This window comes from Hypanus sabinus, chromosome 5 (assembly GCF_030144855.1).
Source record: "Hypanus sabinus isolate sHypSab1 chromosome 5, sHypSab1.hap1, whole genome shotgun sequence".
Lineage (NCBI taxonomy): Eukaryota > Metazoa > Chordata > Chondrichthyes > Myliobatiformes > Dasyatidae > Hypanus > Hypanus sabinus.
In genome coordinates, this window is record NC_082710.1 from 149,974,108 (window position 1) to 149,998,677 (window position 24,570).

The window sequence follows — 24,570 nt, forward strand, 5'->3', positions numbered from 1 at the left end:
ATGTGGACATGGCCATGCCGATCTACTTTTGTAGGATCTTCTACCCAAGGGAATTGTTGTCCATATCAATCCTTGATGCAATCAGTCGTATGCTCCACCACATATCTCGAGAAGTCTGTCAATGCTTTAGATGTCATGGTTGGCGTTCCTTATCGTAGTATAGCAGCGGTCTAGTATGTTGGGATGTACGGCTTCATCGTTCTCCGCAGAGACAGGACAGATCGGTCTTTTAAAGATGGAGGATGTGGAGTATGTTAGCTCATCGTGCTGTGCAAATGTGGCAGTTCTGTCTCAGTCCTGCTCAGAAAACTGGAACATTTAGCGGTCAAATGTCGATTTTATATTGTTACGTACCCGTGACACGTGACAGTGGTGTTGAAGCTATACTGGACTTAAGGTAGTGGTCTTGTGATGGTGGAGTGACGTCATTTTCCTGCCAGTAGAGGTCATGTGACAGGTTTTTTTTTACAGGTTATAAAAGGAGGACCCCTCCCTGTGGGGCAGTTCGTGGCTGGATTTGCCAGTTTGACTCCGTGCCATTGCGTGGTCCAATATTATGACGCAGTTTGGTTGAAAGATGGAGTTTTATTTAATGCCTAAAGTTTAAAAGGTCATTGCTGGAAGTTTCTTTATAATACTGCCAGGTAAAAATCAGTGGAGAGTGAAGATTGGAGTTCGGGAGTTAAAAGCTCGAGAAAAGCTGTCACGATTTCGACAGTGAAACAGGTTCGACCTTGTTTGATCCTCATTCGGAAGGAATTCGTTGGCTGTGCTCATGATAACCCCTGTGAATAGTAGAAAGGGTTTGGGTACAGTTTTGTCAAGGAAAGGTCAGCGCCTTTAAGCCGTTTCATTTTCATCTTCATAAATTCTTCATGGGAAAAATATAGCTCGACTGGGAACCACAACAACACGACGTGAAAGAGAATTTAAATCGCCTAAAAAGTCTCTCCTTTAATGGACTATAAGCATTTTGAACTTTTGCAGTACTACTTTGAAGAACTGTTTTTGCAACATCGCTTTAAGAACTGTTTAAGCTTCATTGCTTTAAGAACTGTTTAAGCTGCCGCATGGCAGCTGATTTCCGGTTACGTTAGTGGTTTGTTTACTTTTGGTGGTTTGTTTTTCAGTGTTTAATAAACGTGCTATTTGTTATAAAAACCCCTGCCTCACTTGCATATTTATCGTTGCTGAATTCGTAACAATATGCCAAGGGAGTTTTCTGCTATCGTTAGGCATTAACTCACCTGCAGTCACAATGGATAATGACCCTTGGTCAGTGGCTATTGTCCAACAGGGAACTGACCCACTTGTAATGATCTTATTTAGATTTCAATATTTAGTTCCATTTGTTTGGAAGCTTGTACAAGCTCACCAAGTGGAATGTCAACTCCACTCCAATTTGGTTTTGCCATCTTCACCATTTCGGCAGTCTTTGGTTCAAGTCATCCATAAAAGTTGATTTCAAGGGACAATATGTAGAGACCTCTATGTCATCTTCATTTAACCCAGACTTCTTGAGTAACTTACCATGCTGTCCTATAGCGTTTCTCATATTCAGAAATATTTTGCCTGCAGTCAACCACTTTGCTGCAATCAGACTGTTCTTCCAGCAATCCCTATATGGCTTTCCAACCATCTTGTATATTTTGTTTATCATCTTACATGTTGTCAACTCTATGAGTCAACACTCTGATTTACTGAGAAGATAACATAGTAGCCAAAGTTTGGATTCTGTCATGTGGGTCCAGTTTGTATATGTCCCTAATATGTTGAAGCACTGTCCAGTTCTTTAAGCTTCCATTTTTTTAGGATGTGGAACTTTTATCAATCTTTTCCAGTTCAGGTAATTGATGAAAAACCATTTGTTTTCCTTCATGGTTCTGTCTTCAGTCCTGCATGTCTTCATGTCTTTGGGTCATGACATGGCTGCCAGACATATTGTTTCATCACTATCATCCTCACTTGAGTTGCTAATGGTCATAGAAGAGTCCATGTCCTGTCCATCCTGCAATTCTTTGAATTCAGATGGTGTCACTGTTTTGGAAGAGTGTCCAAGGTAGGAGGATTGTCCCAAGGAGAAGGATCAATGTCAATTACCTGAACTGTCCACTTGAGATCCCTGCTGGCCTGAAACTACTTCAGTTTACTTTGAAGTGCCATACAATGCACTTACATTCAATTACACAAGTTGTTTTTTTCACTCAATCAGTTAGTGCAAAGGTTTACTATTTAGACTTTTTCCCGTCTCCATTATACCGTTTTTGTAGTTTACCGCAGTTTTCCTTTCCTTTTCCATTTTGGTAGCATTTTCACTTTTCACACATTACACATAGATTACACATCTGAGTACACATTCGTATCTTTAACCTTGATTAAACTAAAATCTATCCAAGATTTTCCTTTCCCTTGGGTATAATCTGGATGTTATCATTTCACTTCTTAATAGAATCAACGTTGATGGTATAATTCATCTGTATTTTTTCATTAATCTCATCAAATTGAAATATTTTACTCAGGTAAGAACTCGTATCCTCAGTCATCTTTTCACATGTAATTTGAGATTCAGCTCCCCTTTCACTGTAATAGGCTTCAGGACTTCAGCCATTGTCTTAGCTTAATCGCATGTAACATTTAATTTGTATGTACATTTTATCACTTGGGCTGTGAATGAAATATTGTTTGTGCTGAAATATTACAGAATTGCGAGCAGAATTATACTTTTAGGATTATAATTTTGCTTTAGGATTGCTATCAGAAGTTGACAGGACTGCCTTTGATATTATTTGTTTGCAAATTATATTTTCTTTTTGTCATTGGATTGTAAGATGTTTTTTTTAAGTACTAGATTACATTTGGAAGGTTTCTTGTGTACTCCACCAGGTAGTCCAAACTTAATTTGAGCATGATGTTAATTTTGGTGCTGATCTGATTTTTCCAGAATGCCAACATACTGTATAATAGAGTTTGGCCGACATTTTGGCAGAGACCCTTCAGCAGTACTGCTTTGAAGGGTCTTGGCCTGAAACATTGACTGTACTCTCTTCCATAAATGCTTTCGGGTCTGTTGATTTCCTCCAGCATTCTGCTTCGATTTCCAGCATCTGCAGATTTTCTCTTGTTTGTAATATTATAGTTTTCCTTCACTCTTAAACTTCCACTAGATGTTATATTGAAACAAGAACTAGATGATTTCTCAGACAATTTGGAAAATGAGGAGGAAGTTTGCTACCTCCTTAAATATGCATGCCAAAAGTTTCTACTTCATCTGGGATTTTTCACAATCATCATCATACTGATTTTTTTTGATCAGAGGTTTTTCAAAGTCAAGAATGAGGGATAAATCATGTTGTGTATGTAATACCCTGGGAAAGGTTTCACTGATAAGTTAACGGCTACTCTGGAGCAGCAGTGTTTGGGTTATGACTAGAGATTATAGGGATTTGGAATGTGTGCAGTGTTTTTTTTTTGTTGTTGAGCAGAAGATGGAGAGATGAGATGCCAGACCAGGGAAGTCGTAGACTGCAGGATGGAGTGGACTTGGAATAGGGTCAGGAGTCACCAATGCCTAGGGGAAATTGATGGAGAACAAACAGACAGGAAAACCCTGAGCTCCAACGTGCACATTAGGCTGTTCCATGAAAATGGACCCTTTTTCTTTTTGTTTTCTTTACTAACCCTATAGTCAAATTAAGAATTATAATGCTCAATCGTGTAATTGCATATTGTGTACTGTTTGTTATTCTGTGGGGCTGATTTGTAACAGGGGATCTCATCACTCAGCATCCACCCAAACAAGATTTCTCAAGTTTGGCTGGACCAGAGGCTGTTTACTCCAGATTAACACCACTAGCCGAACCCAAGGGTTACACGTATGACCATTTTTATTAAGCGCTAAAAGAAAAGTAAGGAAAGCGGAGTAAAAAAATCAGCATGTAGTAGTGAGGAGAAGTGAAGGCAGAAAGAAGCCGATGAGATGTGGCCTAGTCTTCTTGTATCACATTGCTAGCAGCAATAAATTCCATTCAAACTCTATTGCTTAGATCAAACAAAAAGATACCCCCATTCAAGTAACGTGACACCCATCACTAAAATCAAGAAGCTTCCAGAAAAATACAGAGAAACTGTAACCACAAGGAAACACACTGAACAATTCCATGTACATCAGTAACTATATAATAATATGAACAAGCATAAGAAAGATAAACTGCAAAGAAAATAACAATTATACCGTGTAAACTACTAGTTCCCAAGCTTTTTTGAGTTACCACCTCTTTGGTTCCCAGACCACATCCCCAGTGTACCCCTCTCCCTTTCTGGCCATTACATCAAAATTCTTTATTGTTTTTATTTACAATGCATGGTGAAAAAAATGGGAACTGCAAATTTAAAGCAGTGACAAATAGTTGCAAAACTTATTCAAATCTATTTAAAGCTACAAATAAATTTATCTCTTTAATTACAGTAAAAACAGTTTTAGAGTGTATATTAGCAGTCCAACTGTTCACTACTATGTTTGTTTTACCCTTCAATGGAATGTATGGGCTTGGTGCAGTGTTATCAGCTTCAACATTGGGATAAATGGCACTCAGGAGTCTCAGATCCCCAAGTTCGATCATCTGCAGTCTGTTGAGTTGCTTTGAAAAAAGCTGGGAAACTGCACTCAAACCATGCTCCACTAAATTTGATGTCGGGTAGGCAATGAAGAATATCTTGACCTTTTTCCACAGTGCAGGAGAGTGTTCAGAGATTTCTTTCTGCCCATGTTACACTTAAATAGGGTTAAATTGGACAGAAATATGGATACAACTGGTTTGTGTTTGATAAGATTTACATCATTTCCTTGCAATTGAACATTGATTTCATTATATTCTGTGATTAATTCTGAAAATAAGCCTAATATTCTTGAGTTGATTATGGAATGAAGCATTTGAATCTTCAAATTTTTTTTATCAGTTTCCTTTTGAGAGCCATCTGACTTCTGTGTGCACCTGTAAGCATTCAAACAGTTTATCATTCTCAGTATATGGCTCTCGAAATAATTGAGAATTGAGAGCAGGGGACTTTCTTCTATTTGCTGTGATAACAGTATTAATGATTGTGCAGCCAGTCACTGAGGATTTTTTGTGATGAGATGTTTTGTATCAATTATGCAGTGCATGGTAAATATGTTAAGTACAGCTATTTTTCCAGAAAGTACTAACCTCACAGTGGCATCATGTCATTGATGGTGTCTCATCTTTTGCACAAGCCAGAATGTTGATAAGCAAAATGTAATTCTCTTTGAAAAATTGCTCATCAACCTGAAATATTGACTTCCCCTAAATATCTGGTTTCTAATCCCCTTGTAAAAAAACACCTCAGAAACTATGCTTTCATCTTTTATGAAGCAAACGTAATCAAGCAACAAAGATTCGTTGCCTGGCAAAGTTGACTTGTGCATCTGTAGAACAAATTCTGTTGCCCTAAGCATGTTGTAGAACCTGTCTTGCACATCTCAGACATTTCATCCATTCGTCTTTGAGCAGATTTTAACTGAGCGTAATCACTTTAATTATTTGGCCTGGTGATTAATGCAAAACCAGAAACAGAACTTCTGTTATTGTTGGTAGAACCAGTTCTTCTCAAATTGTATAGGGCTTTCCAGATTTACTGGCTGTATCTGGTCTGGTATGGTGGAGGGGATTACGGCACAGGATCAAAATAAGCTACAGGGAGTTGTAAACTTAGTCAGCTGCATCATGGGCTGTAGCCTCCATAGCATCTAGGATATCTGCAAGGAGCAATGCCTTGAATGATGTGGCATCCATCATTAAGAGCTCCCATCACCAGGATATGCCCTCTTCTCATTGTGGTGATATCATGTGCAATGATGTGCCAGTACATGATTGGACAGTGCACTGAGCATGCGCGGGATTGCTAGGTATGTTCCAGCATGCGGCTGGGTTAAGATGTGTTTGTTTATTACTGTAAATAAAAGTTCTCTAATTCTTCCAGAATATGATTCTTCACTGTTAACCCACAGTACGTTTAAACAGAAGTAACATAACATGGTGTCAGAAGTGGTTCTGGAAGAATAATACAGGAGAATCGAGAATCGAAAATCGAAGATAATTGGAAAAAAAAAGAAGCGAAAAGTTTGAACTGTAAATGGTAAAATAGAAGGTTTACAACGCCCATCAAAACTTCAGCTGACTGGCAATGTAGCTGAGAATTGGAGGATATTCAAGCAACTGTTTAAACTGTATTTATTGGCGATCGATTATGAAGAAAAATTGGAAAAAACCAAAGATGCACTTCTGCTTCATGTAATTGGGAATTACGCAGTAGAGGTATATAATAACTGTCTTTGAAGATGGAAATAATTTCAATTTAAAGTCAATAATGGACAGATTTGAGGTATTTTGTATACCTAAGTGTAATTTAATGCATGAGTGATACAAATTCTTCACGTGCGCAGAGAGCTGCTGAAACAATTGATCAGTATGTTACTGAGTTAAGAAAGCGTAGTAGAACATGTGAGTTTGGGTTGCTCATGGACTGTCTCACTAAAAATAGAATTGTTTGTGGCATTTGAGATAATGCTGTGATAGAAAGGCTGTTGAAAGAGCAAGTTTTAAATTTTGGAAAAGCTTTGGCACTTTGCAAAGCTTCTGAGACTGTGACGTTGCAAGTTGAAGAGTATGTTGTCGAAAACTGCAATGTAAATGCTGCAAAAAAAGCATGAATACATCAAGAAATATAATAACATGTCGACAAAACTGACAGCAAAATGGCATTTGAAAGAAAAAGTCATGTGATCACTGTGCGCGGGAACATCATCCAAATCAGTGTCCTGCATATGGCAAAATTTGCAATGGCTATGGTAAGATTAATCATTTTTCAAGCTGTTGTTAATGTAGAAAGAATGAAAATAAAATGAAACAAGTAAATGCTGTGCTTGAAGATGAATGTGAGGAATTTTATATAGATGTGCTTTGTGAAAATAAACAAAGTAAGAATGACTGGAATATTCTGTTGCAAGTGAATCAAAACAATATTCTGTTTAAACTTGATACTGGAGCACAAGTAAATGTTCTTGTAGAATCTGAGTCTAATGCTTTAAAGCTAAGACCGAAGTTACATCAGGCAATATAAAAGTAACTGGGTATTCAGGTGCAGACATACCAGTTAAAGAAATATGCATGGCAAAGGTATCACACAAAAATATTGTGCACACGCTTTCATTTGTGGCTGTGCCAAAAAGTGTACAGTTAATTCTGGGTTTATCTGCCTGTGAAAAACTTAATTTGTGTAGTGACACAGAGCTAAAGCAACAGAATGTTGCATTACAGTTGGTAGGAGGTGATGTAACTCGACTGCAGGTCCAGCTCGTGGAGGCAAATGCTGACATGGAGAATATAAAAGCAGTAGCTGCAGTGTCTGAGACGGCCAAACAGGAGGCAGTTGATTATATGAAAAAGCAATGGCGAGAGGAGGTTGCTTCAATGTAAGTGATAATGAAGGAGACACTGAGAGAACACTGAGATTCAGTTTCATCACCGGCTAGAGTAAGAAGGCTCACATTGGGCACAGTATAAGGAAGAAGTGAAAGCACACGTGAATGATTTGAGAAGTTTTATTGAAATGATGAAATCTCAGCATCAACCTCGAGGACAGCGAGGAAATGGTTGAGGGAGGCTTATGAGGCACTCCAGTGTTGTTTTGAGGTGACAGACTGGCAGGCACTCTGTGAGCCACATGGAGAGGACATTGATGGGCTCACAGAGTGCATCACCGGTTACATCAACTTCTGTGTGGACTACAATATTCCAGCAGGAACTGTCCTTTGTTATTCAAATAACAAGCCATGGGTAACAAAGGACATTCAGGACATCATGAACGCTAAAAAGAGGGCATTTAGAGATGGAAATAGGGAGGAGCTGAGGACAATTCAGAGGGACCTGAAAGCCAAGATCAGGGAGGCTAAAGACAGGTATAGGAGGAAGTTTGAGTGGAAACTCCAGCAGAACAACATGAGAGAGGTCTGGAGTGGGATGAGGACCATCACTGGGTTTCGGCAAACCAGCAACAGAGGAGCTGAAGGCCGAGTGGACAGGGCCAACAAACTTGACCTGTTCTTCACCAGATTTGACACTGTGGCCCCTGCCCATCCCCCACATGATTCATCTGTTGTCGGCCCCCAACCAACACGTACTCCACTCTCCCCTCCTACCCCTCCTCACAGCCCCCCACCCTGCTCTAATGATTACACCCCTCCCTCAGCTGAAATCACCATGGTGGGCTTCACATCTGAACAGGTGAGAAGACAGCTGAAACATCTCCACCCAAGCAAGGCTGCAGGCCCGGATGGTGTCAGCCCCAGGGTGCTCACAGCCTGTGCCCCCCCAGCTATGTGGAGTACTTCACCATGTCTTCAACCTGTGCCTGAGTCTCCAGAGGGTTCCTGTGCTGTGAAAGACGTCCTGCCTCGTCCCTGTACTGAAGACGCCGCGCCCCAGTGGCTCTAATGACTACAGTCCGGTGGCATTGACCTCTCACATCATGAAGACATGGAGAGACTTGTTCTAGAGCAGCTCTGGCCTATGGTTAGGCCACACTTAGACCCCCTCCAACTCAGCATAATGGTCCTACCAGCCCCGACTAGGAGTTGATGATGCCATCGTCTACCTGTTGAACCGTGTCTACGCCCACCTGGACAAGCCAACGAGCACAGTGAGGGTCATGTTTTTTGACTTCTCCAGTGCGTTCAACACCATCCACCCTGCTCTGCTGGGTGAGAAGCTGACAGTGATGCAGGTGGATGCTTCCCTGGTGTCATGGATTATTGATTACCTGACTGGCAGACCACAGTACGTGTGCTTGCAACACTGTGTCAGACAGAGTAGTCAGCAGCACTGGGGCTCCACAGGAGACTGTCCTGTCTCCCTTTCTCTTCACCATCTACACCTCAGACTTCAACTACTGCACAGAGTCTTGCCATCTTCAGAAGTTTTCTGATGACTCTGCCATAGTTGGATGCATCAGCAAGGGAGATGAGGCTGAGTACAGGGCTATGGTGGGAAACTTTGTCATATGGTGTGAGCAGAATCATCTGCAGCTTAATGTGAAAAAGACTAAGGAGCTGGTGGTGGACCTGAGGAGGGCTAAGGCACCGGTGACCCCTGTTTCCATCCAAGAGGTCAGTGTGGACATGGTGGAGGATTACAAATACCTGGAGATATGAATTAACGATAATCTGACCCTTCTTGTCGACAGCCTCAGTCTACAAGAAGGGTCAGAACCGTCTCTATTTCCTGGGGAGACTGAGGTCCTTTAACATCTGCTGGACGATGCTGAGGATGTTCTACGAGTCTGTGGTGGCCAGTGTTATCATGTTTGCTGTTGTGTGCTGGGGCAGCAGGCTGAGGATAGCAGACACCAACAGAATCAACAAACTCATTCGTAAGGCCAGTGATGTTGCGGGGGTGGAACTGGACTCTCTGACGGTGGTGTCTGAAAAGAGGATGCTGTCCAAGTTGCATGCCATCTTGGACATCCCATCCACTCTATAATGTACTGATTAGGCACAGGAGCGCATTCAGCCAGAGACTCATTTCACTGAGATGTAACACTGAGCATCATAGGAAGTCATTCCTGCCTGTGGCCATCAAACTTTACAACTCCTCCCTCGGAGTGCCAGACACCCTGAGCCAATAGGCTGGTCCTGAACTAATTTCCACTTGGCATTATTTAGTTGTTCTTATTTAATTATTTATAGTTTTATATTGCTATATTTCTACACTATTCTTGGTTGGTGCAACTGTAACGAAACCCAGTTTCGGGATCAATAAAGTATGTCTGTCTGTCTGTCAAAAGAGATTACACAGTTAATGAATGAATTGGATCAAGAAAAGAACATTCGTATTTCATTACAAAAGGCAGTGGAGCATTTATTGACTGATCTAAGGAGACGTTTGTCTGAAGGACAGGGAGACAAAGTGAGGATACAAGATAAGATAAACACATGGACACAGACCAGATCATACATGGTCCAAACAGAGGAGGGAACAGTGTTAAGAATAAATTGCAAAAATCTTGAGTGAGCCAACTTTAGAGTTTTTCAGTTATCTGATATAGATGTGTTTTGATTAAGTTAATTTGATTCAGTTAACCGATGTAGACAAGACAAAACATGTAAATAATAACAAGGAAACACAAGATCTGTGTGTACCACTTAGAAGGTCTACTCGTGTTCATAAACCCACAGTGAGACTAATAGAGACTTGTTGAATTATGTATTTGCTCTGATTAACGTTGTTAATTGTTTTTCTTTTTAAGGAAAGGAAGATGTGGTGATATCACGTGCAATGATGTGCCAGTACACGATTGGACAGCGCATTGAGCGTGCGCTGGATTGCTAGGAATATTCCAGCACGTGGCTGGGTTAAGACATGTTTGTTTATTATGTAAATAATAATTCTCTAATTCTTCCAGAATATGATTCTTCACTGTTAACCCATGGTATGTTTAAACAGAAGTAACATAACACTCATTGCTACATCAGGAAGGAGGTACTGGAGCCTGAAGGCACACTCAGGAACAGTTCTCTTCTGCTATCCACTTTCTGAGTGGCTGTTGAACCTATGAACTGCCTCGCTACTTTTTATTTGTATATTTGCACTACTTAACTAATTTAACTGTTTAAAAATATATATGCTTACCATAATTCACTTGTTTTCTCTACAATGTATTGCATTGTACTGCTGCCGCAAAGACAACAAATTTCTTGACAGGGACAGGTGATACTAAACCTGATTCAGATTCTGGATTTTGAATTCTGATATAACATAGAGGGGGGTAGTAATATCTCGGTTGGGCCATGGGTAGAGAAATGGGATCAAGCCTATTCCAAAGGGCAGATTCTGAACTTTACCACATTGAATGCCATACCCCAATTCACAGGAGTTGCATCATTGCATGATTAGAGTATGGAAATTGTACTAACTAATATAGCTACAGTAGTAAATGGCAATATTGTGCAGATCGGGGCTGGAAATGACACAATTTCTTCAATTCAGATTTCTCATGATCTGCCAAATACAGAAGTAGCTTATTGCTTTTAAACAACTATAATGCCCTTCAGCAATGTCTAAGAGAATGATGCGTTAACAAAAGATGAGGTGATTGCATGATCATTAGAATCAATTATGAGGCACTGATGATCAAATGCTTATAATAAATATTTCATTCCTTAAACTAAGGTTGTGATTCCTCAGTTGCCCTCTGCCTTGCTACCAAGCACTCCCCTATTGGCCCCCTTATAAATTCCCACCGCCTGGGGATGGGGGTGAAATTGCCTACTTTGGGAACCACTGGTTTAATCCAACCCCATCTCCTGTGGCTTGAGACGTAGGTGGTCCTACTGAACCACAAGGGACCTGTTGAACTACATTTTTACTCTTAATATGGCTATACAATGTGCTGGGTTTTTCTGAACCTTTCGCATTCCCATTCTGATATGTCCATCCATGGCCTCCTCCACTGTCGGGAGTTAGGAACATTCTGTTTGGGTAGCCTCCAACCTCATGGCATGCACATCGATTTCTCAAACTTCCAGTAATGCCCCCACCCCCTTCACCATTTCCCATCCCCTTTTTCCTCTCTCATGTTAACTCATTGCCTGCCCATCATCTCCCTCTGGTGCTTCACACACCTTTTTTCTTTCTTTTCCTTTCTTTCTTTTTTTCCATGGCCTTCTGTTTCTTTCACTGATCAACTTCCCAGTTCTTTGCTTCATCCCTCCCTGTCCAAGTTTCACTTATCACCTGGCACTTCTCTCTCTCATCCCCCCCACCTTTCAAATCTACTCCTCAGCTTTTACTCTCCAGTCCTACCGAAGGGTTTCAGCCCGAAAAATTGACTGTATTCTTTTCCATAGATGCTGCCTGGCCTGCTGAGTTCCTCGAGCATCTTGTGTGTGTTCAATCAGTTCCAATTCATATGATTTTCCACTCTTAAAAGCCTGCCACTTTTCATTCCCTTCCCTTTCCCTTCAAGCAACCTCTGCTAAATCCTGGCCAATTCACCATGCTCCAGGTTAGGAACCTATCCTTTTCCATCAATATCTCAAAAATAATATAATTATGGCCAAAGTGATCCCTGACCTGTCCACTTCAGTTACTTTTGCCCTGCCTCATTCCCTAAGAGAAGATCCAGTATTTCACCCTCTCTTACATTAGGAAGCTTTAGCAAAGGTTTCACAAATTATACCCATATGGGCCCTTAACAATCAGGGAGGCCCCAATCAATACCAGGGTAATTAAAGGCTCCACGATTGCAACCCAATTATTCTTACAAGTTGCTGTTGGGGATCAAAATGGAACAGGGGTTCCCAACATTTTTTATGCCATGGACCCTGACCATTAACCAAGAGATCCATGGACCCTAGGTTGGGAAGACAAAGTACACTGCAGATGCCGTGGTCAAATCAACACATACAAACAAGCTGGATGAACTCAGCAGGTCAGACAGCATCTGTTGAAATGAGCAGTCAGCATTTCGGGCTGAAACCCTTCGTCAGGACTGAAGAAGGAGGGGACAGGGGCCCCATAAAGAAGGTGGGGGAGGGTGGAAAACCAATCAGAGGAAAGATCAACGGCTGGGGAGGGGAAGCAGGGAGGGGATAGGCAGGAGAGGTGAAGAAGGAATCTAAGGGGAAAGCACTAAGTAGAAGAAGGTAGAATCATGAGAGAGGTGATAGGCAGCAAGCAGAGGAGGCAGAGTGAAAGTGGGATGGGGAAAGGGAGAGGGAGGGAATTACTGGAAGTTGGAGAATTCGATGTTCATACCAAGGGGCTGGAGACTCCCCAGACGGTATATGGGGTGTTGATCCTCCAACCTGAGTTTGGCCTCATCATGGCAGTAAAGGAGGCCATATATGGACATATCCAAATGGGAATGTGAAGCAGAGTTGAAGTGGGTGGCAACCGGGAGATCCTGTCTGTTGTGGCAGACAGAGCGGAGGTGCCCAACGAAGCGGTCCCCTAATCTGCGTTGAGTCTCGCCGATGTAGAGGAGGCTGCACTGGGAGCACCGGATGCAATAGATTACCCCAACAGACTCACAAGTGAAGTGTTGCCTCACCTGGAAGGAGTGTTTGGGACCCTGAATGGTGGTAAGAGAGGAGGTGTAGGGACAGGTGCAGCACTTGCACTTGCAGGGATAAGTACCAGGTGGGAGATCTGTGGGAAGGGATGTGTGGATCAGGCAGTCGTGGAGGGAACGATCCCTGTGAAAAGCAGAGAGGAGTAGAGAGGGAAAGATGTCCTTAGTGGTGGGGTGCTGTTGAAGGTGGCGGAAGTTGCAGAGGATAATATGCTGGATCCGGAGGCTGGTGGGGTGGTAGGTGAGGACAAGGGGGACACGGTCCCTGTTGTGTTGATGGGAGGATGGGGTGAGGGCCGAAGTCCGGGAAATAGAGGAGATGCAGGTAAGTGCGTCGTTGATGACGGCAGAAGGGAAACCACGATTCTTAAAGGAAGAAGACATTTGGGATGTCCTGGAACAGAAAGCCTCATCCTGGGAACAGATGCGGCTGAGACGGAGGAACTGGGAATAGAGAATAGCATTTTTACATTTGGCAGGGTATGAAGAAGTATAATCAAGGTAGTTATGGGAGTCAGTGGGTTTATAGAAGATGTCAGTGGACAGTCTATCTCCAGAGATGGAGACCAAGAGATCGAGAAAGGGGAGAGAAGTGTCCAAGATGGACCAAGTGAATTTGAGGGCTGGGTGAAAGTTAGAGGCAAAGTCGATGAAATTGAAAAGCTCAGCATGGGTGGAGGAAGCAGCACCAATGTAGTCATCAATGTATCAAAGGAAAAGTTGGGGAGCAGTACCAGTATAGGTTTGGAGCATAGACTGTTCCACTTGACCCACAAAGAGGGTGACATAGCTGTGGCCCATGCGACTGCCCATAGCTACACCCTTGGTCTGAAAAAAGTGAAAAGAGCCAAAAGAGAAGTTATTAAGTGTGAGTACCAGTTCCGCCAACCGGAGGAGTGTGGTGGTGGTGTTGGGGAACTGGTGAGGTCTATTGTCAAGGAAGTAGTGGAGGGCTTTGAGGCCTTCTTGATGGGGAATTGAAGTGTATAAGGATTGGACATCCATGGTGAAAATGAAGTGGTCGGAACCAGGGAACTGGAAGTTATTGAAGAGGTAGAGGGCATGGGATGTATCCCGGAAGCAACTGAACTATGGGTGACAAAACGGAGTCCAGGTAGGCAGATACAAGTTCGGTGGGGCAGGAGCAGGCTGCAACTGTGGGCCTACCAGGACAGTCCGGCTTATGAATCTTGGGGAGGAGGTAAAACTGAGCAGTGCGGGGTGTGGGAATTATGAGTTTTTTGGCTGAGGATGGAAGTTCTCTGGAGTTGATAAGGGCAGTGATGTTATGGGAGACAATGGTTTGATGTTTTTTGGTGGGGTCCTGTTCCAGGGGTAGGTAAGAGGAGGTGTCAGAGAGCTGCCATTTGGCCTCAGTAGGTAGAGGTCCGTCCGCCAGATTACTACGGCACCACCTTTGTCTGTGGGTTTGATGGTGAGGTTAGGATAACTGTGGAGAGAGTGGAGGGCAGTACATTCAGAGGGAGTGAGGTTGGAATAGGAGAGAGGAGTGGTGAAGTTGAGACGGTTGATGTCTCGGCGACAGTTGGAGATGAAAAGATTGAGTGCAGGTAGAAGGCCCGGTGGGGGTGTCCAGGTGGAGGAAGAGGGTTGAAGACAGAAGAAGGGGTCATCGATAGGGGGAGGGGAATCCTTGTTAAAGTAGTAGGCTCGGAGACGTAGGCGACGGAAGAAGAGTTGAGCATCATGCCGGGCATGGAACTCACTGAGGTGTGGACAGAGGGGGACAAAAGTGAGGCCCTTGCCAAGCACAGAACGCTCTGCCTCAGAGAGGGGAAGGTCAGAGGGGATGGTGAGGACATGGCAAGGGTTGGGGCTGGGGTCAGAGGAGGGTAAAGAGTGGGAGGTCTCAGGAGGGAGGGGGGTTGGGATTTTCAGGGAGAGCGGGCTGAGGGGAGGAAGGGGAGATGGAGGAATGGAGGGAGATGAGGGGTGGAGGGAGGGTTGGGATTCACAGGGTGGATAGGGGGTAGTAGAGGAATAAGACAAGCAGTCTTAGGACCCAGCAGCAGTAATAACGGTCCCGGTTTGGAGAGGGTCAGGCTCTCGGTCCAAGCTGGGGGTGGCGGAGCCTGTGGCCTGCAGGCACCAGAACTGAGGTCCGAGTCAGAAGGGAAGTGAGTCCATGGCCCACCGGGGGTTGGTGCCTATACTCGGGAGGCTGTGGTTCCAGTCGGAGTCAGAGGCGGATGGGTCTTCGGACTGCTGAAGGTCTGAGAAGTCGAAGTCTGAGAGTTCGGGGTCCGAGCTGGAGGCGGTTGTCGTGGGCTGCAGGCGGGCGAGCTTGTGATCCTTCTTGGACGCGAGGAAGGAGAAGAAACGGCGGTTGGAGGCGTGAATCCGGCGGAGGATGAAGTGTCAGAGAGGTCCATGGCAGACAGTTGAGAGCGAGGCCCGCAGTGGTGGCAGAGAATGAGAGCCAGGGTCCGTAGTTATCTCCGCATGGCGGTAAGCGTGGCTCGCAGAATCCGGCGTGAGCAGCGGAGGGAGCAGTGGTCGATAAAACGGATGTACCAGGGATCCTTGCTGGGCCCGAACTGGGAGGCCTGGAACCGGAGCTGGAATCCCTGCGGTACGAGATGGCGGCGGAGACACGTTCCCATAAACGAGACATGGCTGTGGAACCATGTCTGTGTCAAGACATGATCAGAGTTGAAGAGAGGCGGAGATCACAGAGGGTGAGCAGTGAGAAATGGTCTCACTGAACTCTTGTCGAAGAGAAGATTTAAACTTCTTCAGGGTAGGCATACCTCGAAGAGACTTCGCAGCGGAGTAACGAATAGTAAACACAAAGTACACTGCAGATGCTGTGTTTATCAAATCAAAACGTACAAACAAGCTGGATGAACTCAGCAGGTCAGACAGCATCCGTTGAAATGAGCAGTCAACCTCACCAGAGGTTGGGAAGCTCTGTCCTAGAATGATCCTCCCTTCTTTGGCGCCATGGGGCAGATGGGTCGATGTGTCCATTTCCATTCATATAACTCATTTGTCATTTCCTTGTTTCATTGCTGTCACCACTCTTAGTGACTTGCATTTTGTTTCCTTGTCTGCTGCAGGTGCAAGAGAAGTGTTTGGAGTTATGGGCTCATCAGTTTTACTGCACCCAAACGTTACAATTGATCCGGACAAGAATGAGATCCTCTGGATGTTCATCACTGGAAACAAAAGTGCAGCCACTCTTGTACATCACATCCCATCTTATCCCACGGAGATTTCAGAAGGCTTACAGTTTAATTCTTCTAATGGCTCCCTAGTGATAAACAGATCAGAACCTGAGAATCAAGGAATTTACATCCTGACTGTGGACAGACGAGAGTTGGAACGGATACGGTTGCTCCTCTTTGGTGAGTGGATCCAGAGCATGAGTTGTTTTCGGTCTGTCCTTGTTGCTCCCATTGAAGGTGGAGTGAGATGTCCTGCCTGATGGAAGAAATGCTGAGGTAGCAGACTTTCCCCAGGGTTCTGAATGCAGCCAGTTAGTCAGACCCTAGGCTGGAATAGAGCTGCTGTCCCATGGAGGAGCTGCTCCGGATGGGAAAAGGACTATTTGTTAAACTAGAGGGTTGGGACATCCCCTGGGGGAGGGGATAGAAGTAAGGTGTAGGGCAGGCTTGGGTGCATGGAGGATGAGCGGTTTGTGAAAGGCAGAGGAATGAGAATTATGGAGAGAAGGGGATGAGGAAGGGGGAGTGAGGGAGAGATAGTGGTGTAAGGGTGGGTAGGAAGGAGAGATGTGTGGGAGAGGGGTGGGCATATAGGGGATGGCATGTTGTGAGGTGATTTTGGAGTAGGGGTGGTGAGGAGAGGAGGTGATTGGTAACAGGATGGGAGCTGTGCTGGGTGGAAAGATATATGTGAGTGGGGGATATGATAGGAGTGGAGGCATGGGGTTGCTAGTGGGATTGGTGGCTTTGGAGATGTGGGGGAGAAGAGTGGGTGGGGGTGTGGGTAGGTTCATTGTGAATGGAGGTGGGGACTAGGTGGGATATGGGAGGGAGTGAAGGGATTGGGGTCTTTGGGACAGGTGAATGATATGGGGTGTAGTGGCTGATGGGAGTGGAGTCCTATGGGACAGGTGGGTAAGTGGCTGGGGAATTTATTGGGTGGTAATGTATTGTGTGTGGGGTGAGAGTAGGGAGCTGTGTGGGGGGGCGAGAGTGGAGGTGTGTGGGGCAGGGGAGGGTAGATAGATGTTGAGGAGGATTGAAACTAATTTGAAGAGGGATAGGAACCAGAATGATAGGGCTGATGAATGACCTGTTGGATTACAAGCAGATGAAGTGTGTAGTAAGACTGCCAAAAAGGACATGCCATCAGTGGGATGAGTTGCAGTGTAAAAGAGGGACAAAATCAAAAAGGGTGATGGATACTCAATGTGTTATATTTGAATGCACACAGTGTACAGAGTAGATTATCTTGTAGTTCAATAAGAGATTGGCAGGTATGACGTTGTGGGTATCACTGTCATGGCTGAAAGTTGGGAGCTTAACAGTGAAGGATACACTTTGTAAGGACAGGCAGGTAGGCAGTCAGGTTGGCATGCCTTTGTTGGTAGAAAGTGAAATCAAAACACGCGAAAGAGATGATGTAAGATTAGAAGGGTAGAGTTAAGAAGCTGAAGCGGCAAAAGAGCCTGATGGGTGTTACATACAGGTCTCTAAACAGTAGCCAGGATATGGTCTATAAATCACAAAAGGAGGTAGAAAACATATGTCAAAAGGGCTATGTTACGGTGGTCATGGGGGATTGCAACATGCAGGTAGATTGGGAAAACCAGAATGGTGCTGGATCCCAACAGAGAGAAATTGTACGATGCGTATGAGATGGTTTTGAAGAGCATCTTGTGGTTGAGCCTCCTGGGGATCAGCTATTCTGCACTGGTTATTGTGTAAGGAATAGCATTTGATTAGGAAGCTTAAGGTAAAGGAACACTTTGGAGGCAGAGATCGTAGTATGACAGAATTCACCCTGTAATTTGAGAGGAAGATGCTGAAGTCAGATGTATCAGTATTACAGTGAAGTAAAGGGAATTGCAGAGATATGGGTGAGGAGCTGAACAACGTTGATTGGGAAAGGACACTGGCAGGGCTGAAGGCAGAGCAACAATGGTTGGAGTTTCTGGGAGCAATTAAAGGCAGGATGATGCAAATGTGGCTGACAGGGGAACTCAAAGCAAGCATAAAAGCAAAAGAGAGGGCATGAAATAGACCAAAAATTAATGGGACGTTAGAGGATTGGGAAGCTGTTAAAAACCAACGGTAGACAACTAAGAGCAGCATAAGGGGAGAGAAGGTGAAATATGAAGGTAAGCCAGCCAATTCATCGAAGAGGATACCAAAAGATGTTTAAGATACATAAAGAGCAAAAGGGAGGCAAGAGTAGATATAGGACCACTGGAAAATTATAATGGAGAGGTAGTAATGGGGGACAAGGAAATTTTAGACGAACTGTATAAGTATTGTCCATCAGTCTTCGCTGAGGAAGACACTAGTCGTATGCTGGAAGTTCATGATTATCAGGGAGCAGAAGTGAGTGCTATTACTAGAGAGAAGGTGCTTAGGAAACTGAAAGGTCTGAAGCTAGGTAAGTCACCTGGACTAGATGGACTACACCCCAGGATTCTGAAAGAGGTAATGGAAGAGATAGTGGAAGCATTATAATGATCTGTCAGGATTCAATAAATTCTGGAGGACTGGAAAATTTAAAATATCACTGCACTCTTCAAGAAGTGGGGGAGGGGGGTGGTGAGTGGAGTAAGAAGAATGGAAATTATAACCCAGTTAAACTGACCTCAGTGGTTGGAAAGATGTTAGAGTCAAAGATAAGCTGTGGTTTTGGGGTACTTGGAGGCACATGATAAAATAGGCCAAAGTCAGTTTGGTTTTGCTAAGGGAAATTCTTGCTTGACAAAGCTGTTGGAATTCTTTGAGGAAATAGCAAGCAGGATAGACGAAGGAGAATTGGTGGATGTTGTGTACTTGGATTTTCAGTAGGTCTTAGACAAGGTGCTGCACATGAGGCTGTTTAACAAGTTAAGATATTAGCATGGTTTGAGGACTGGCAAGAGGTAAAGAGTGGGAATAAAGGGAGCCTGTTCTGATTGGCTACTGATGTCTAGTGGTGTTCCACAGAAGTTGGTGTTGGGACCAATTCTTTTTATGCTGTTTGTCAATAATTTGGGTGATGAAATTGATAGCGTTGTGGCCAAGTTAGTCTGCAGAAGGACTTAGACAGGTTAAGAGAATGGGGAAAGAAGTAGCAGATGGAATACAGCATCAGGAAGTGATCCTGATAATAAAAGCATAGAGTATTTCGTAAATGGGGAGAAGATTCAAAAATCTGATGTGCAAAGGGACTTGGGAGAGCTTGATTCCCTGAAGGCTAATTAACAGGTTGACTCGGTAGTGAGGAAGGCAAATGCAGTGTTAGCATACATTTGGAAAGGATTATAATACAAAAGCAAGGATATAATACTGAGGCTTTATAAGATATTGGTCAAACTGCACTTGGAGTTCTGTGAGCAATTTTATGATCCTTATTTAAGAAAAATATGCTAGTATTGGAGAGGGTCCAGAAGGTGATTGCAGGGAGGAACAGCTCATCCTACGAGAAGCAATTGATAGCTCTGGGCCTGTACTTGCTGGAACTTGGGTGAATGAGGGGGATCTCATTGAAGCATATGGAATGTTGAAAGGCCTAAGTCAAGTGAATATGGAAAGGATGTTTCCTCTAAGAACAGAGGGTACAGCCTCAGAATAGAGAGATGTCAATTTAAAATGGACTTGAGGGGAATTCTTTTAGCCAGAAGTGGGGAATCTGGGGAATTCATTGCCACAGACGGCTGTGGAGGACAGGTTACTGGGTACATTTAAGGTGGAGCATGGTAGGTTCTTGATTAGTCAGTGTGTGAAGGTTATGGGGAGAAAGCAGGAGAATAGGATGAAATAGATAAGCCATGATAAAAAGGCAAAGCAGACCCCATGGACTGACTAGCCTAATTCTGCTGCTATGTCTTATGGCCTTATGGTGGGGTTTGGAGAGACGGTTGGGTTGGGGGCAGGAGAGATGGGTGGGCTTTGGCTAGGGGTAGTGGGTGGTGGAGTTGGGTGCGTTTGGGAGACTGAATCGGTGGGGTGAAGTGTTTGAGTTGTAGAGAGGGTTGAGGGAAGAAGGGATGGGTGAGGTATGAAGGAAAGTGTGGGGGTGTGGGAGTGCGGTGGAATGAAGGGTGGATGCACACAATGTACCAATGTAGTAAAAGAACAAATTTCACAACAATGCTGGTGACATTAAACCTAATCCTTATTAAGTAGTTAAGGGGTTTTGAGAGAGGGGAAGTGATGGAGGGTTGGGGAAGGGTGTGATGATTTGAATGGGAATTGTTTTGACCAGTCTAAAAGCAGTTAACTATTTGACCAACTAGAGAGAGTTCTGCCTTGGTCAATACCCAGACTCTAGCAAAGCATACACTTAGTCACTAATCGATCAGTGCCCCCTCTTTGAACGTGATTTGTAACCACAACTTGTAATCAGTAAGCATTCTAGGGACCAAGTGTTTGTGAAGTTCTCAGCTCATCCCACACCCCTGCAGGCATCAGTGACTTTAGGAAAACCCCTGTGGCTCTGCTGACTAAGAAACATATAATTTAAAACCAGCCAGTCAATGAAGTCTTTCTCAACTTGTCAACCCCCTTCTCAGTTAGATCCTTCCCTGCGTGCCTGGAGGACTCTCTGATCTGTGTGCTGCTGGCAGATCATTGTCTTGGTGAAAGGCTCCCTTTTGGTCTGCCTGAAGTCTGTTGGTCTGCCAGTACACCGGGATGTCTGTGGAGGAATGCTGCCAATTGGCTCATTCCAGGCTGCAGGTGTACTGAAGCTTGGTGCAGCAACCACAAGGGTCGGTGGAGAAGGACAGTGAGTGCTGGTTTCCTCTGTTACCAGAGAGGGAAATGCCAGTTTGGGGAGGAAGCCCATCAGCTGTTGTAGCAACCACCCCAGGGAGCCATAAGAATGGCAGTAGTGCTTTGTTGTGTATGAATGCTATACTACAGTACTGAAAGCATTAACTTTGAATATTTACAAACCACTTGCATAGTCTATCCTTTTTGATATTTTTTCACTATGAATAAAGTTTATTTTACTTATTTAAAAAAAACTTCATAGAAACCAAATCTGGTATGCATTCTGCTTCTAATTTTACAAAATGTTTCACCAGCACCATCAACATCCTTGGGGGGATAAACTGTTCCTCTACATCATGACCAACATGTTCCCAGTGCAGATGGGTTTGTGGGGGTGGGGGAGCTTAATGTCCACCTTCTCCTTCTCCTGAAGGACCATGTTCGATTGACTCCATGGCAGTGGCTCATGCAGGGATTTCAGTGTCTGCTCGCACGTGAGAGAGTACCTGTGGAATTTTCAAGTGACCATTCTTACTGGGATCAGCAGAAAATTTGAAGATGATGTGAATTCTGACTTCAGTCATTTGCAATAATCAGTCTCTATCTCACTCACTCACTCACTCACTTCTTAGAATGTAATTCCTAATGGCAAGTCCCTGCCTGTTTGTCACAGGACAAACTGACTTTGAACAGATCTTATTAGATATGAACTGTTTGGCATGTACAAAGTTGTTGTTGAAGGCAAATCCTTTCCTTCGTACACTGGGCGCAATGATGCACAGTGAAATTTCATTCCGAGTGATTATGGTTAATTCTTCGGTATTTATTTCCCTTTAGTTAAGCTATCAGGTGCTTTTATATCAGCCAACTCCAGCTCCCTCGGTTCAGACATCCAGCTCATCTGTAATGTCAGTGGAGATCATCCTGAGTATCGGTGGTGGAAAGATAGAAGGGAAATCTCCTGGCATCACTGGCTAATGGATGGGAACAGTACACTTATTATCCCTGGGGCTTCGGAATATGACTGTGGAAAGTACACCTGTGTGGTATCCAATCCTGTCAGTTCCATCCAGGCAATTCGCAGTCTGACTTTTCCTGGTAAGTTTTATTCATGGCTGACATTTTGAGGGTAAATGCAATGATGGGCTTGATTGTAACCTGTACCAATTGTCACAGAGAGAGAGAGGGAGGGGGGAGGAAAAATGAAAATGAATTGGGATTCATAGAAAAGTGGCAGAAGGTCTGAGCTTTGCCACTGAAAGGCCTCCTGGCTAGGAGATTGGTCCCCCTCCAGTTCAGGTGCATGTTGTCCCTCTTGTACAGTTCACTCCTTCCCCAGAAAATGTTCCAATGATCCAAGAACTGGAAGTGTGGAGGAACGTTGTATCATCTCTTAATGCATGCATGCATTTCTAAATGACAATAAACGGGGACTGAGTGTCCTCATAATCTAATCTAAAACCTGTCCCCTGCACCATCTCCTCAGCCACTCATTCATCCATGCTATCACCCCATTCCTACCTGCACTAGCTCGTGGCACAGGGAGTAATCTGGAGATTACTACCTTGGAGGTCCTTCTCTTCAACATTTTTCCTAACTCGATACAATCATTGTGTAGGACCTCTTCCCCTTTTCTGCCCATGTTGTTGGTGCCAATATGCGCCACAGCCTTTGTCTGTTCACTCTTCGTGTTGAGAATATCCTGAATGGATACACTCCAATATATCCTGGACCCTAGCACCGGGAGGCAACACACCATCCTGGTGTCTCTTTTGCGGCCACAGAACCTCCTTTCTGCCCCCCTCTGCTATTGAGTCCCCTAGAACTACCACACTCCCTGATGTTACCCTTCCCTGATAATCCTCAGAGCTGGCCACACTGCCACCAGCCCAGCTGCTGCTGCCATACCTCGATAAGCCATTCCACCCCAGCCGTATCCAAAGACGTATTCTTGTTGCGGAGGGGAATGGCCACAGGGGAACCCAGCACTGACTTCCAAATCCCATTACCTCTCCTGGTGGTCACCCATCTACTGTGTGAAACCTGTATTCTGGGTGTGACCAGCTCCTCAAGAGTCTCATCTATAATATCTTCAGCCTCCAGCTCTAACTCCTCCACCCAGTCAGTCAGGCGCTAAAATTGGGTGACTTCCCACAGCTGGAGTAATCTTTCAACTTCCTGATTCTAATTGTACAATGTGTCCCCGGTGGTAACTAAAACCTATGAATATTGGCTGACTTTCAGAGGGTATATTCCAGTCTTGCTGATTGAAATCTGTGGACTGAGCCACCCTCTCAGCAATTTTCATTGATGATTTGCTCGAAGTACTCGAGGTACATTGCCATGGGATGAGGTGCCCTCTCGAAGTGGTCTGTGATTGGTTTCAGCTTGTGTTCCTCCCCTGTGCTTTGTGAAAAAGTCCAGAGACTAACCTGTGTCACAATTCTTTAGCTATAGCTCAGTTAGAAACATTTTCACCTTTGATTTAGAAAGTTGTGGGTTCGAATCCCACACCAGAGGATTCAGCACAAAATGCAAGCTGAGACAGTGCTAAGGAAGGGCCATATTTCCTGTGATCTCTGATTTTGGGTGAGATATAAAGCTGAGGTCCTTTCTCAACAGGTTGGAAGAGATCTTACAGCAAAAGGAGCATTAAAGCTCTCCCCAGGTCCAAGAAAGTTATTCTTCCAACCACAAATAAGACAAAATCTGCAGATGCTGGAATCCAAGCAATATGCGCAAAATGCTGGAGGAACACAAGAGGCCAGGCAGAGTACAGTCGATGTTTTGGGCCGAGACCCTTCAGGACTGGAAAAAATTATGAGGTCAGAGTAAGATAGGGGGGAAAATAACCACAAGGTGATAGGTGAAACTGAGGGGAGGAGGGGTGAAGAGCTGGGAGGAAGTTGATTAGTGAAAGATACAGGGCTGGAGAAGGGGGAATCTGATAGGAGTGGACAGAAAACTGTGAAAGAAAGAAAAGGGGGAGGAGCACTGGAGGGGTCTGATGGGCAGGCAAGGAGGTAAGGTGTCGGGGTCATCTACTATATCTCATGCTCCCATTGTGGCCTCCTGGATACTGGTGATACTTGACACAGATTGGGAGACGGCTTTGCAGAGCATATATGCTCTGCCCACCAGAAAAAGTAGGATTTCCCAGTGGCAATCCATTTTAATTCCACTTCCCATTCCCATTCAGACATGTCAGTCTATGGCCTCCTCTACTGTCACACTCAGGTTGGAGGAGCAACACCTTGTATTCCATCCGGATAGCCTCCAACCCGATGTCATGAACATCAGTTTCTCAAACTTCCAGTAATGCCCCACCACTCTCTCCCTCACCATTCCCCATTCCCATTCCCTCTCTCACCTGCCTATCACCTTCCTCTGTTGCTCCTCCCCTTTTTTCTTTCTTCCATGGCCTTATGTCCTCTCCTATCAAATTCCCCCTTCTTCAGCCCTGTATCTCTTTCACCAATTAACTTCCCAGCTCCTTACT

General features: G+C 44.3%; 1 protein-coding gene across 7 annotated transcripts in view; it reads left to right on the plus strand.

The window, feature by feature from the left end:
* LOC132394451 (uncharacterized) overlaps positions 1-24,570 on the plus strand; it is a 152,959-nt gene that overhangs the window by 38,277 nt on the left and 90,112 nt on the right. For all 7 annotated transcript variants that reach the window (XR_009512328.1, XR_009512327.1, XM_059970627.1 and 4 more), the window contains 2 exons: positions 16,227-16,514; positions 21,909-22,169. Coding sequence is in view for 5 of the 7 variants with exons in the window: in XM_059970627.1 (XP_059826610.1) it covers positions 16,227-16,514; positions 21,909-22,169 (549 nt within the window). In the remaining 2 variants the exon portion in view is untranslated. The remainder of the gene's footprint in view (positions 1-16,226; positions 16,515-21,908; positions 22,170-24,570) is intronic.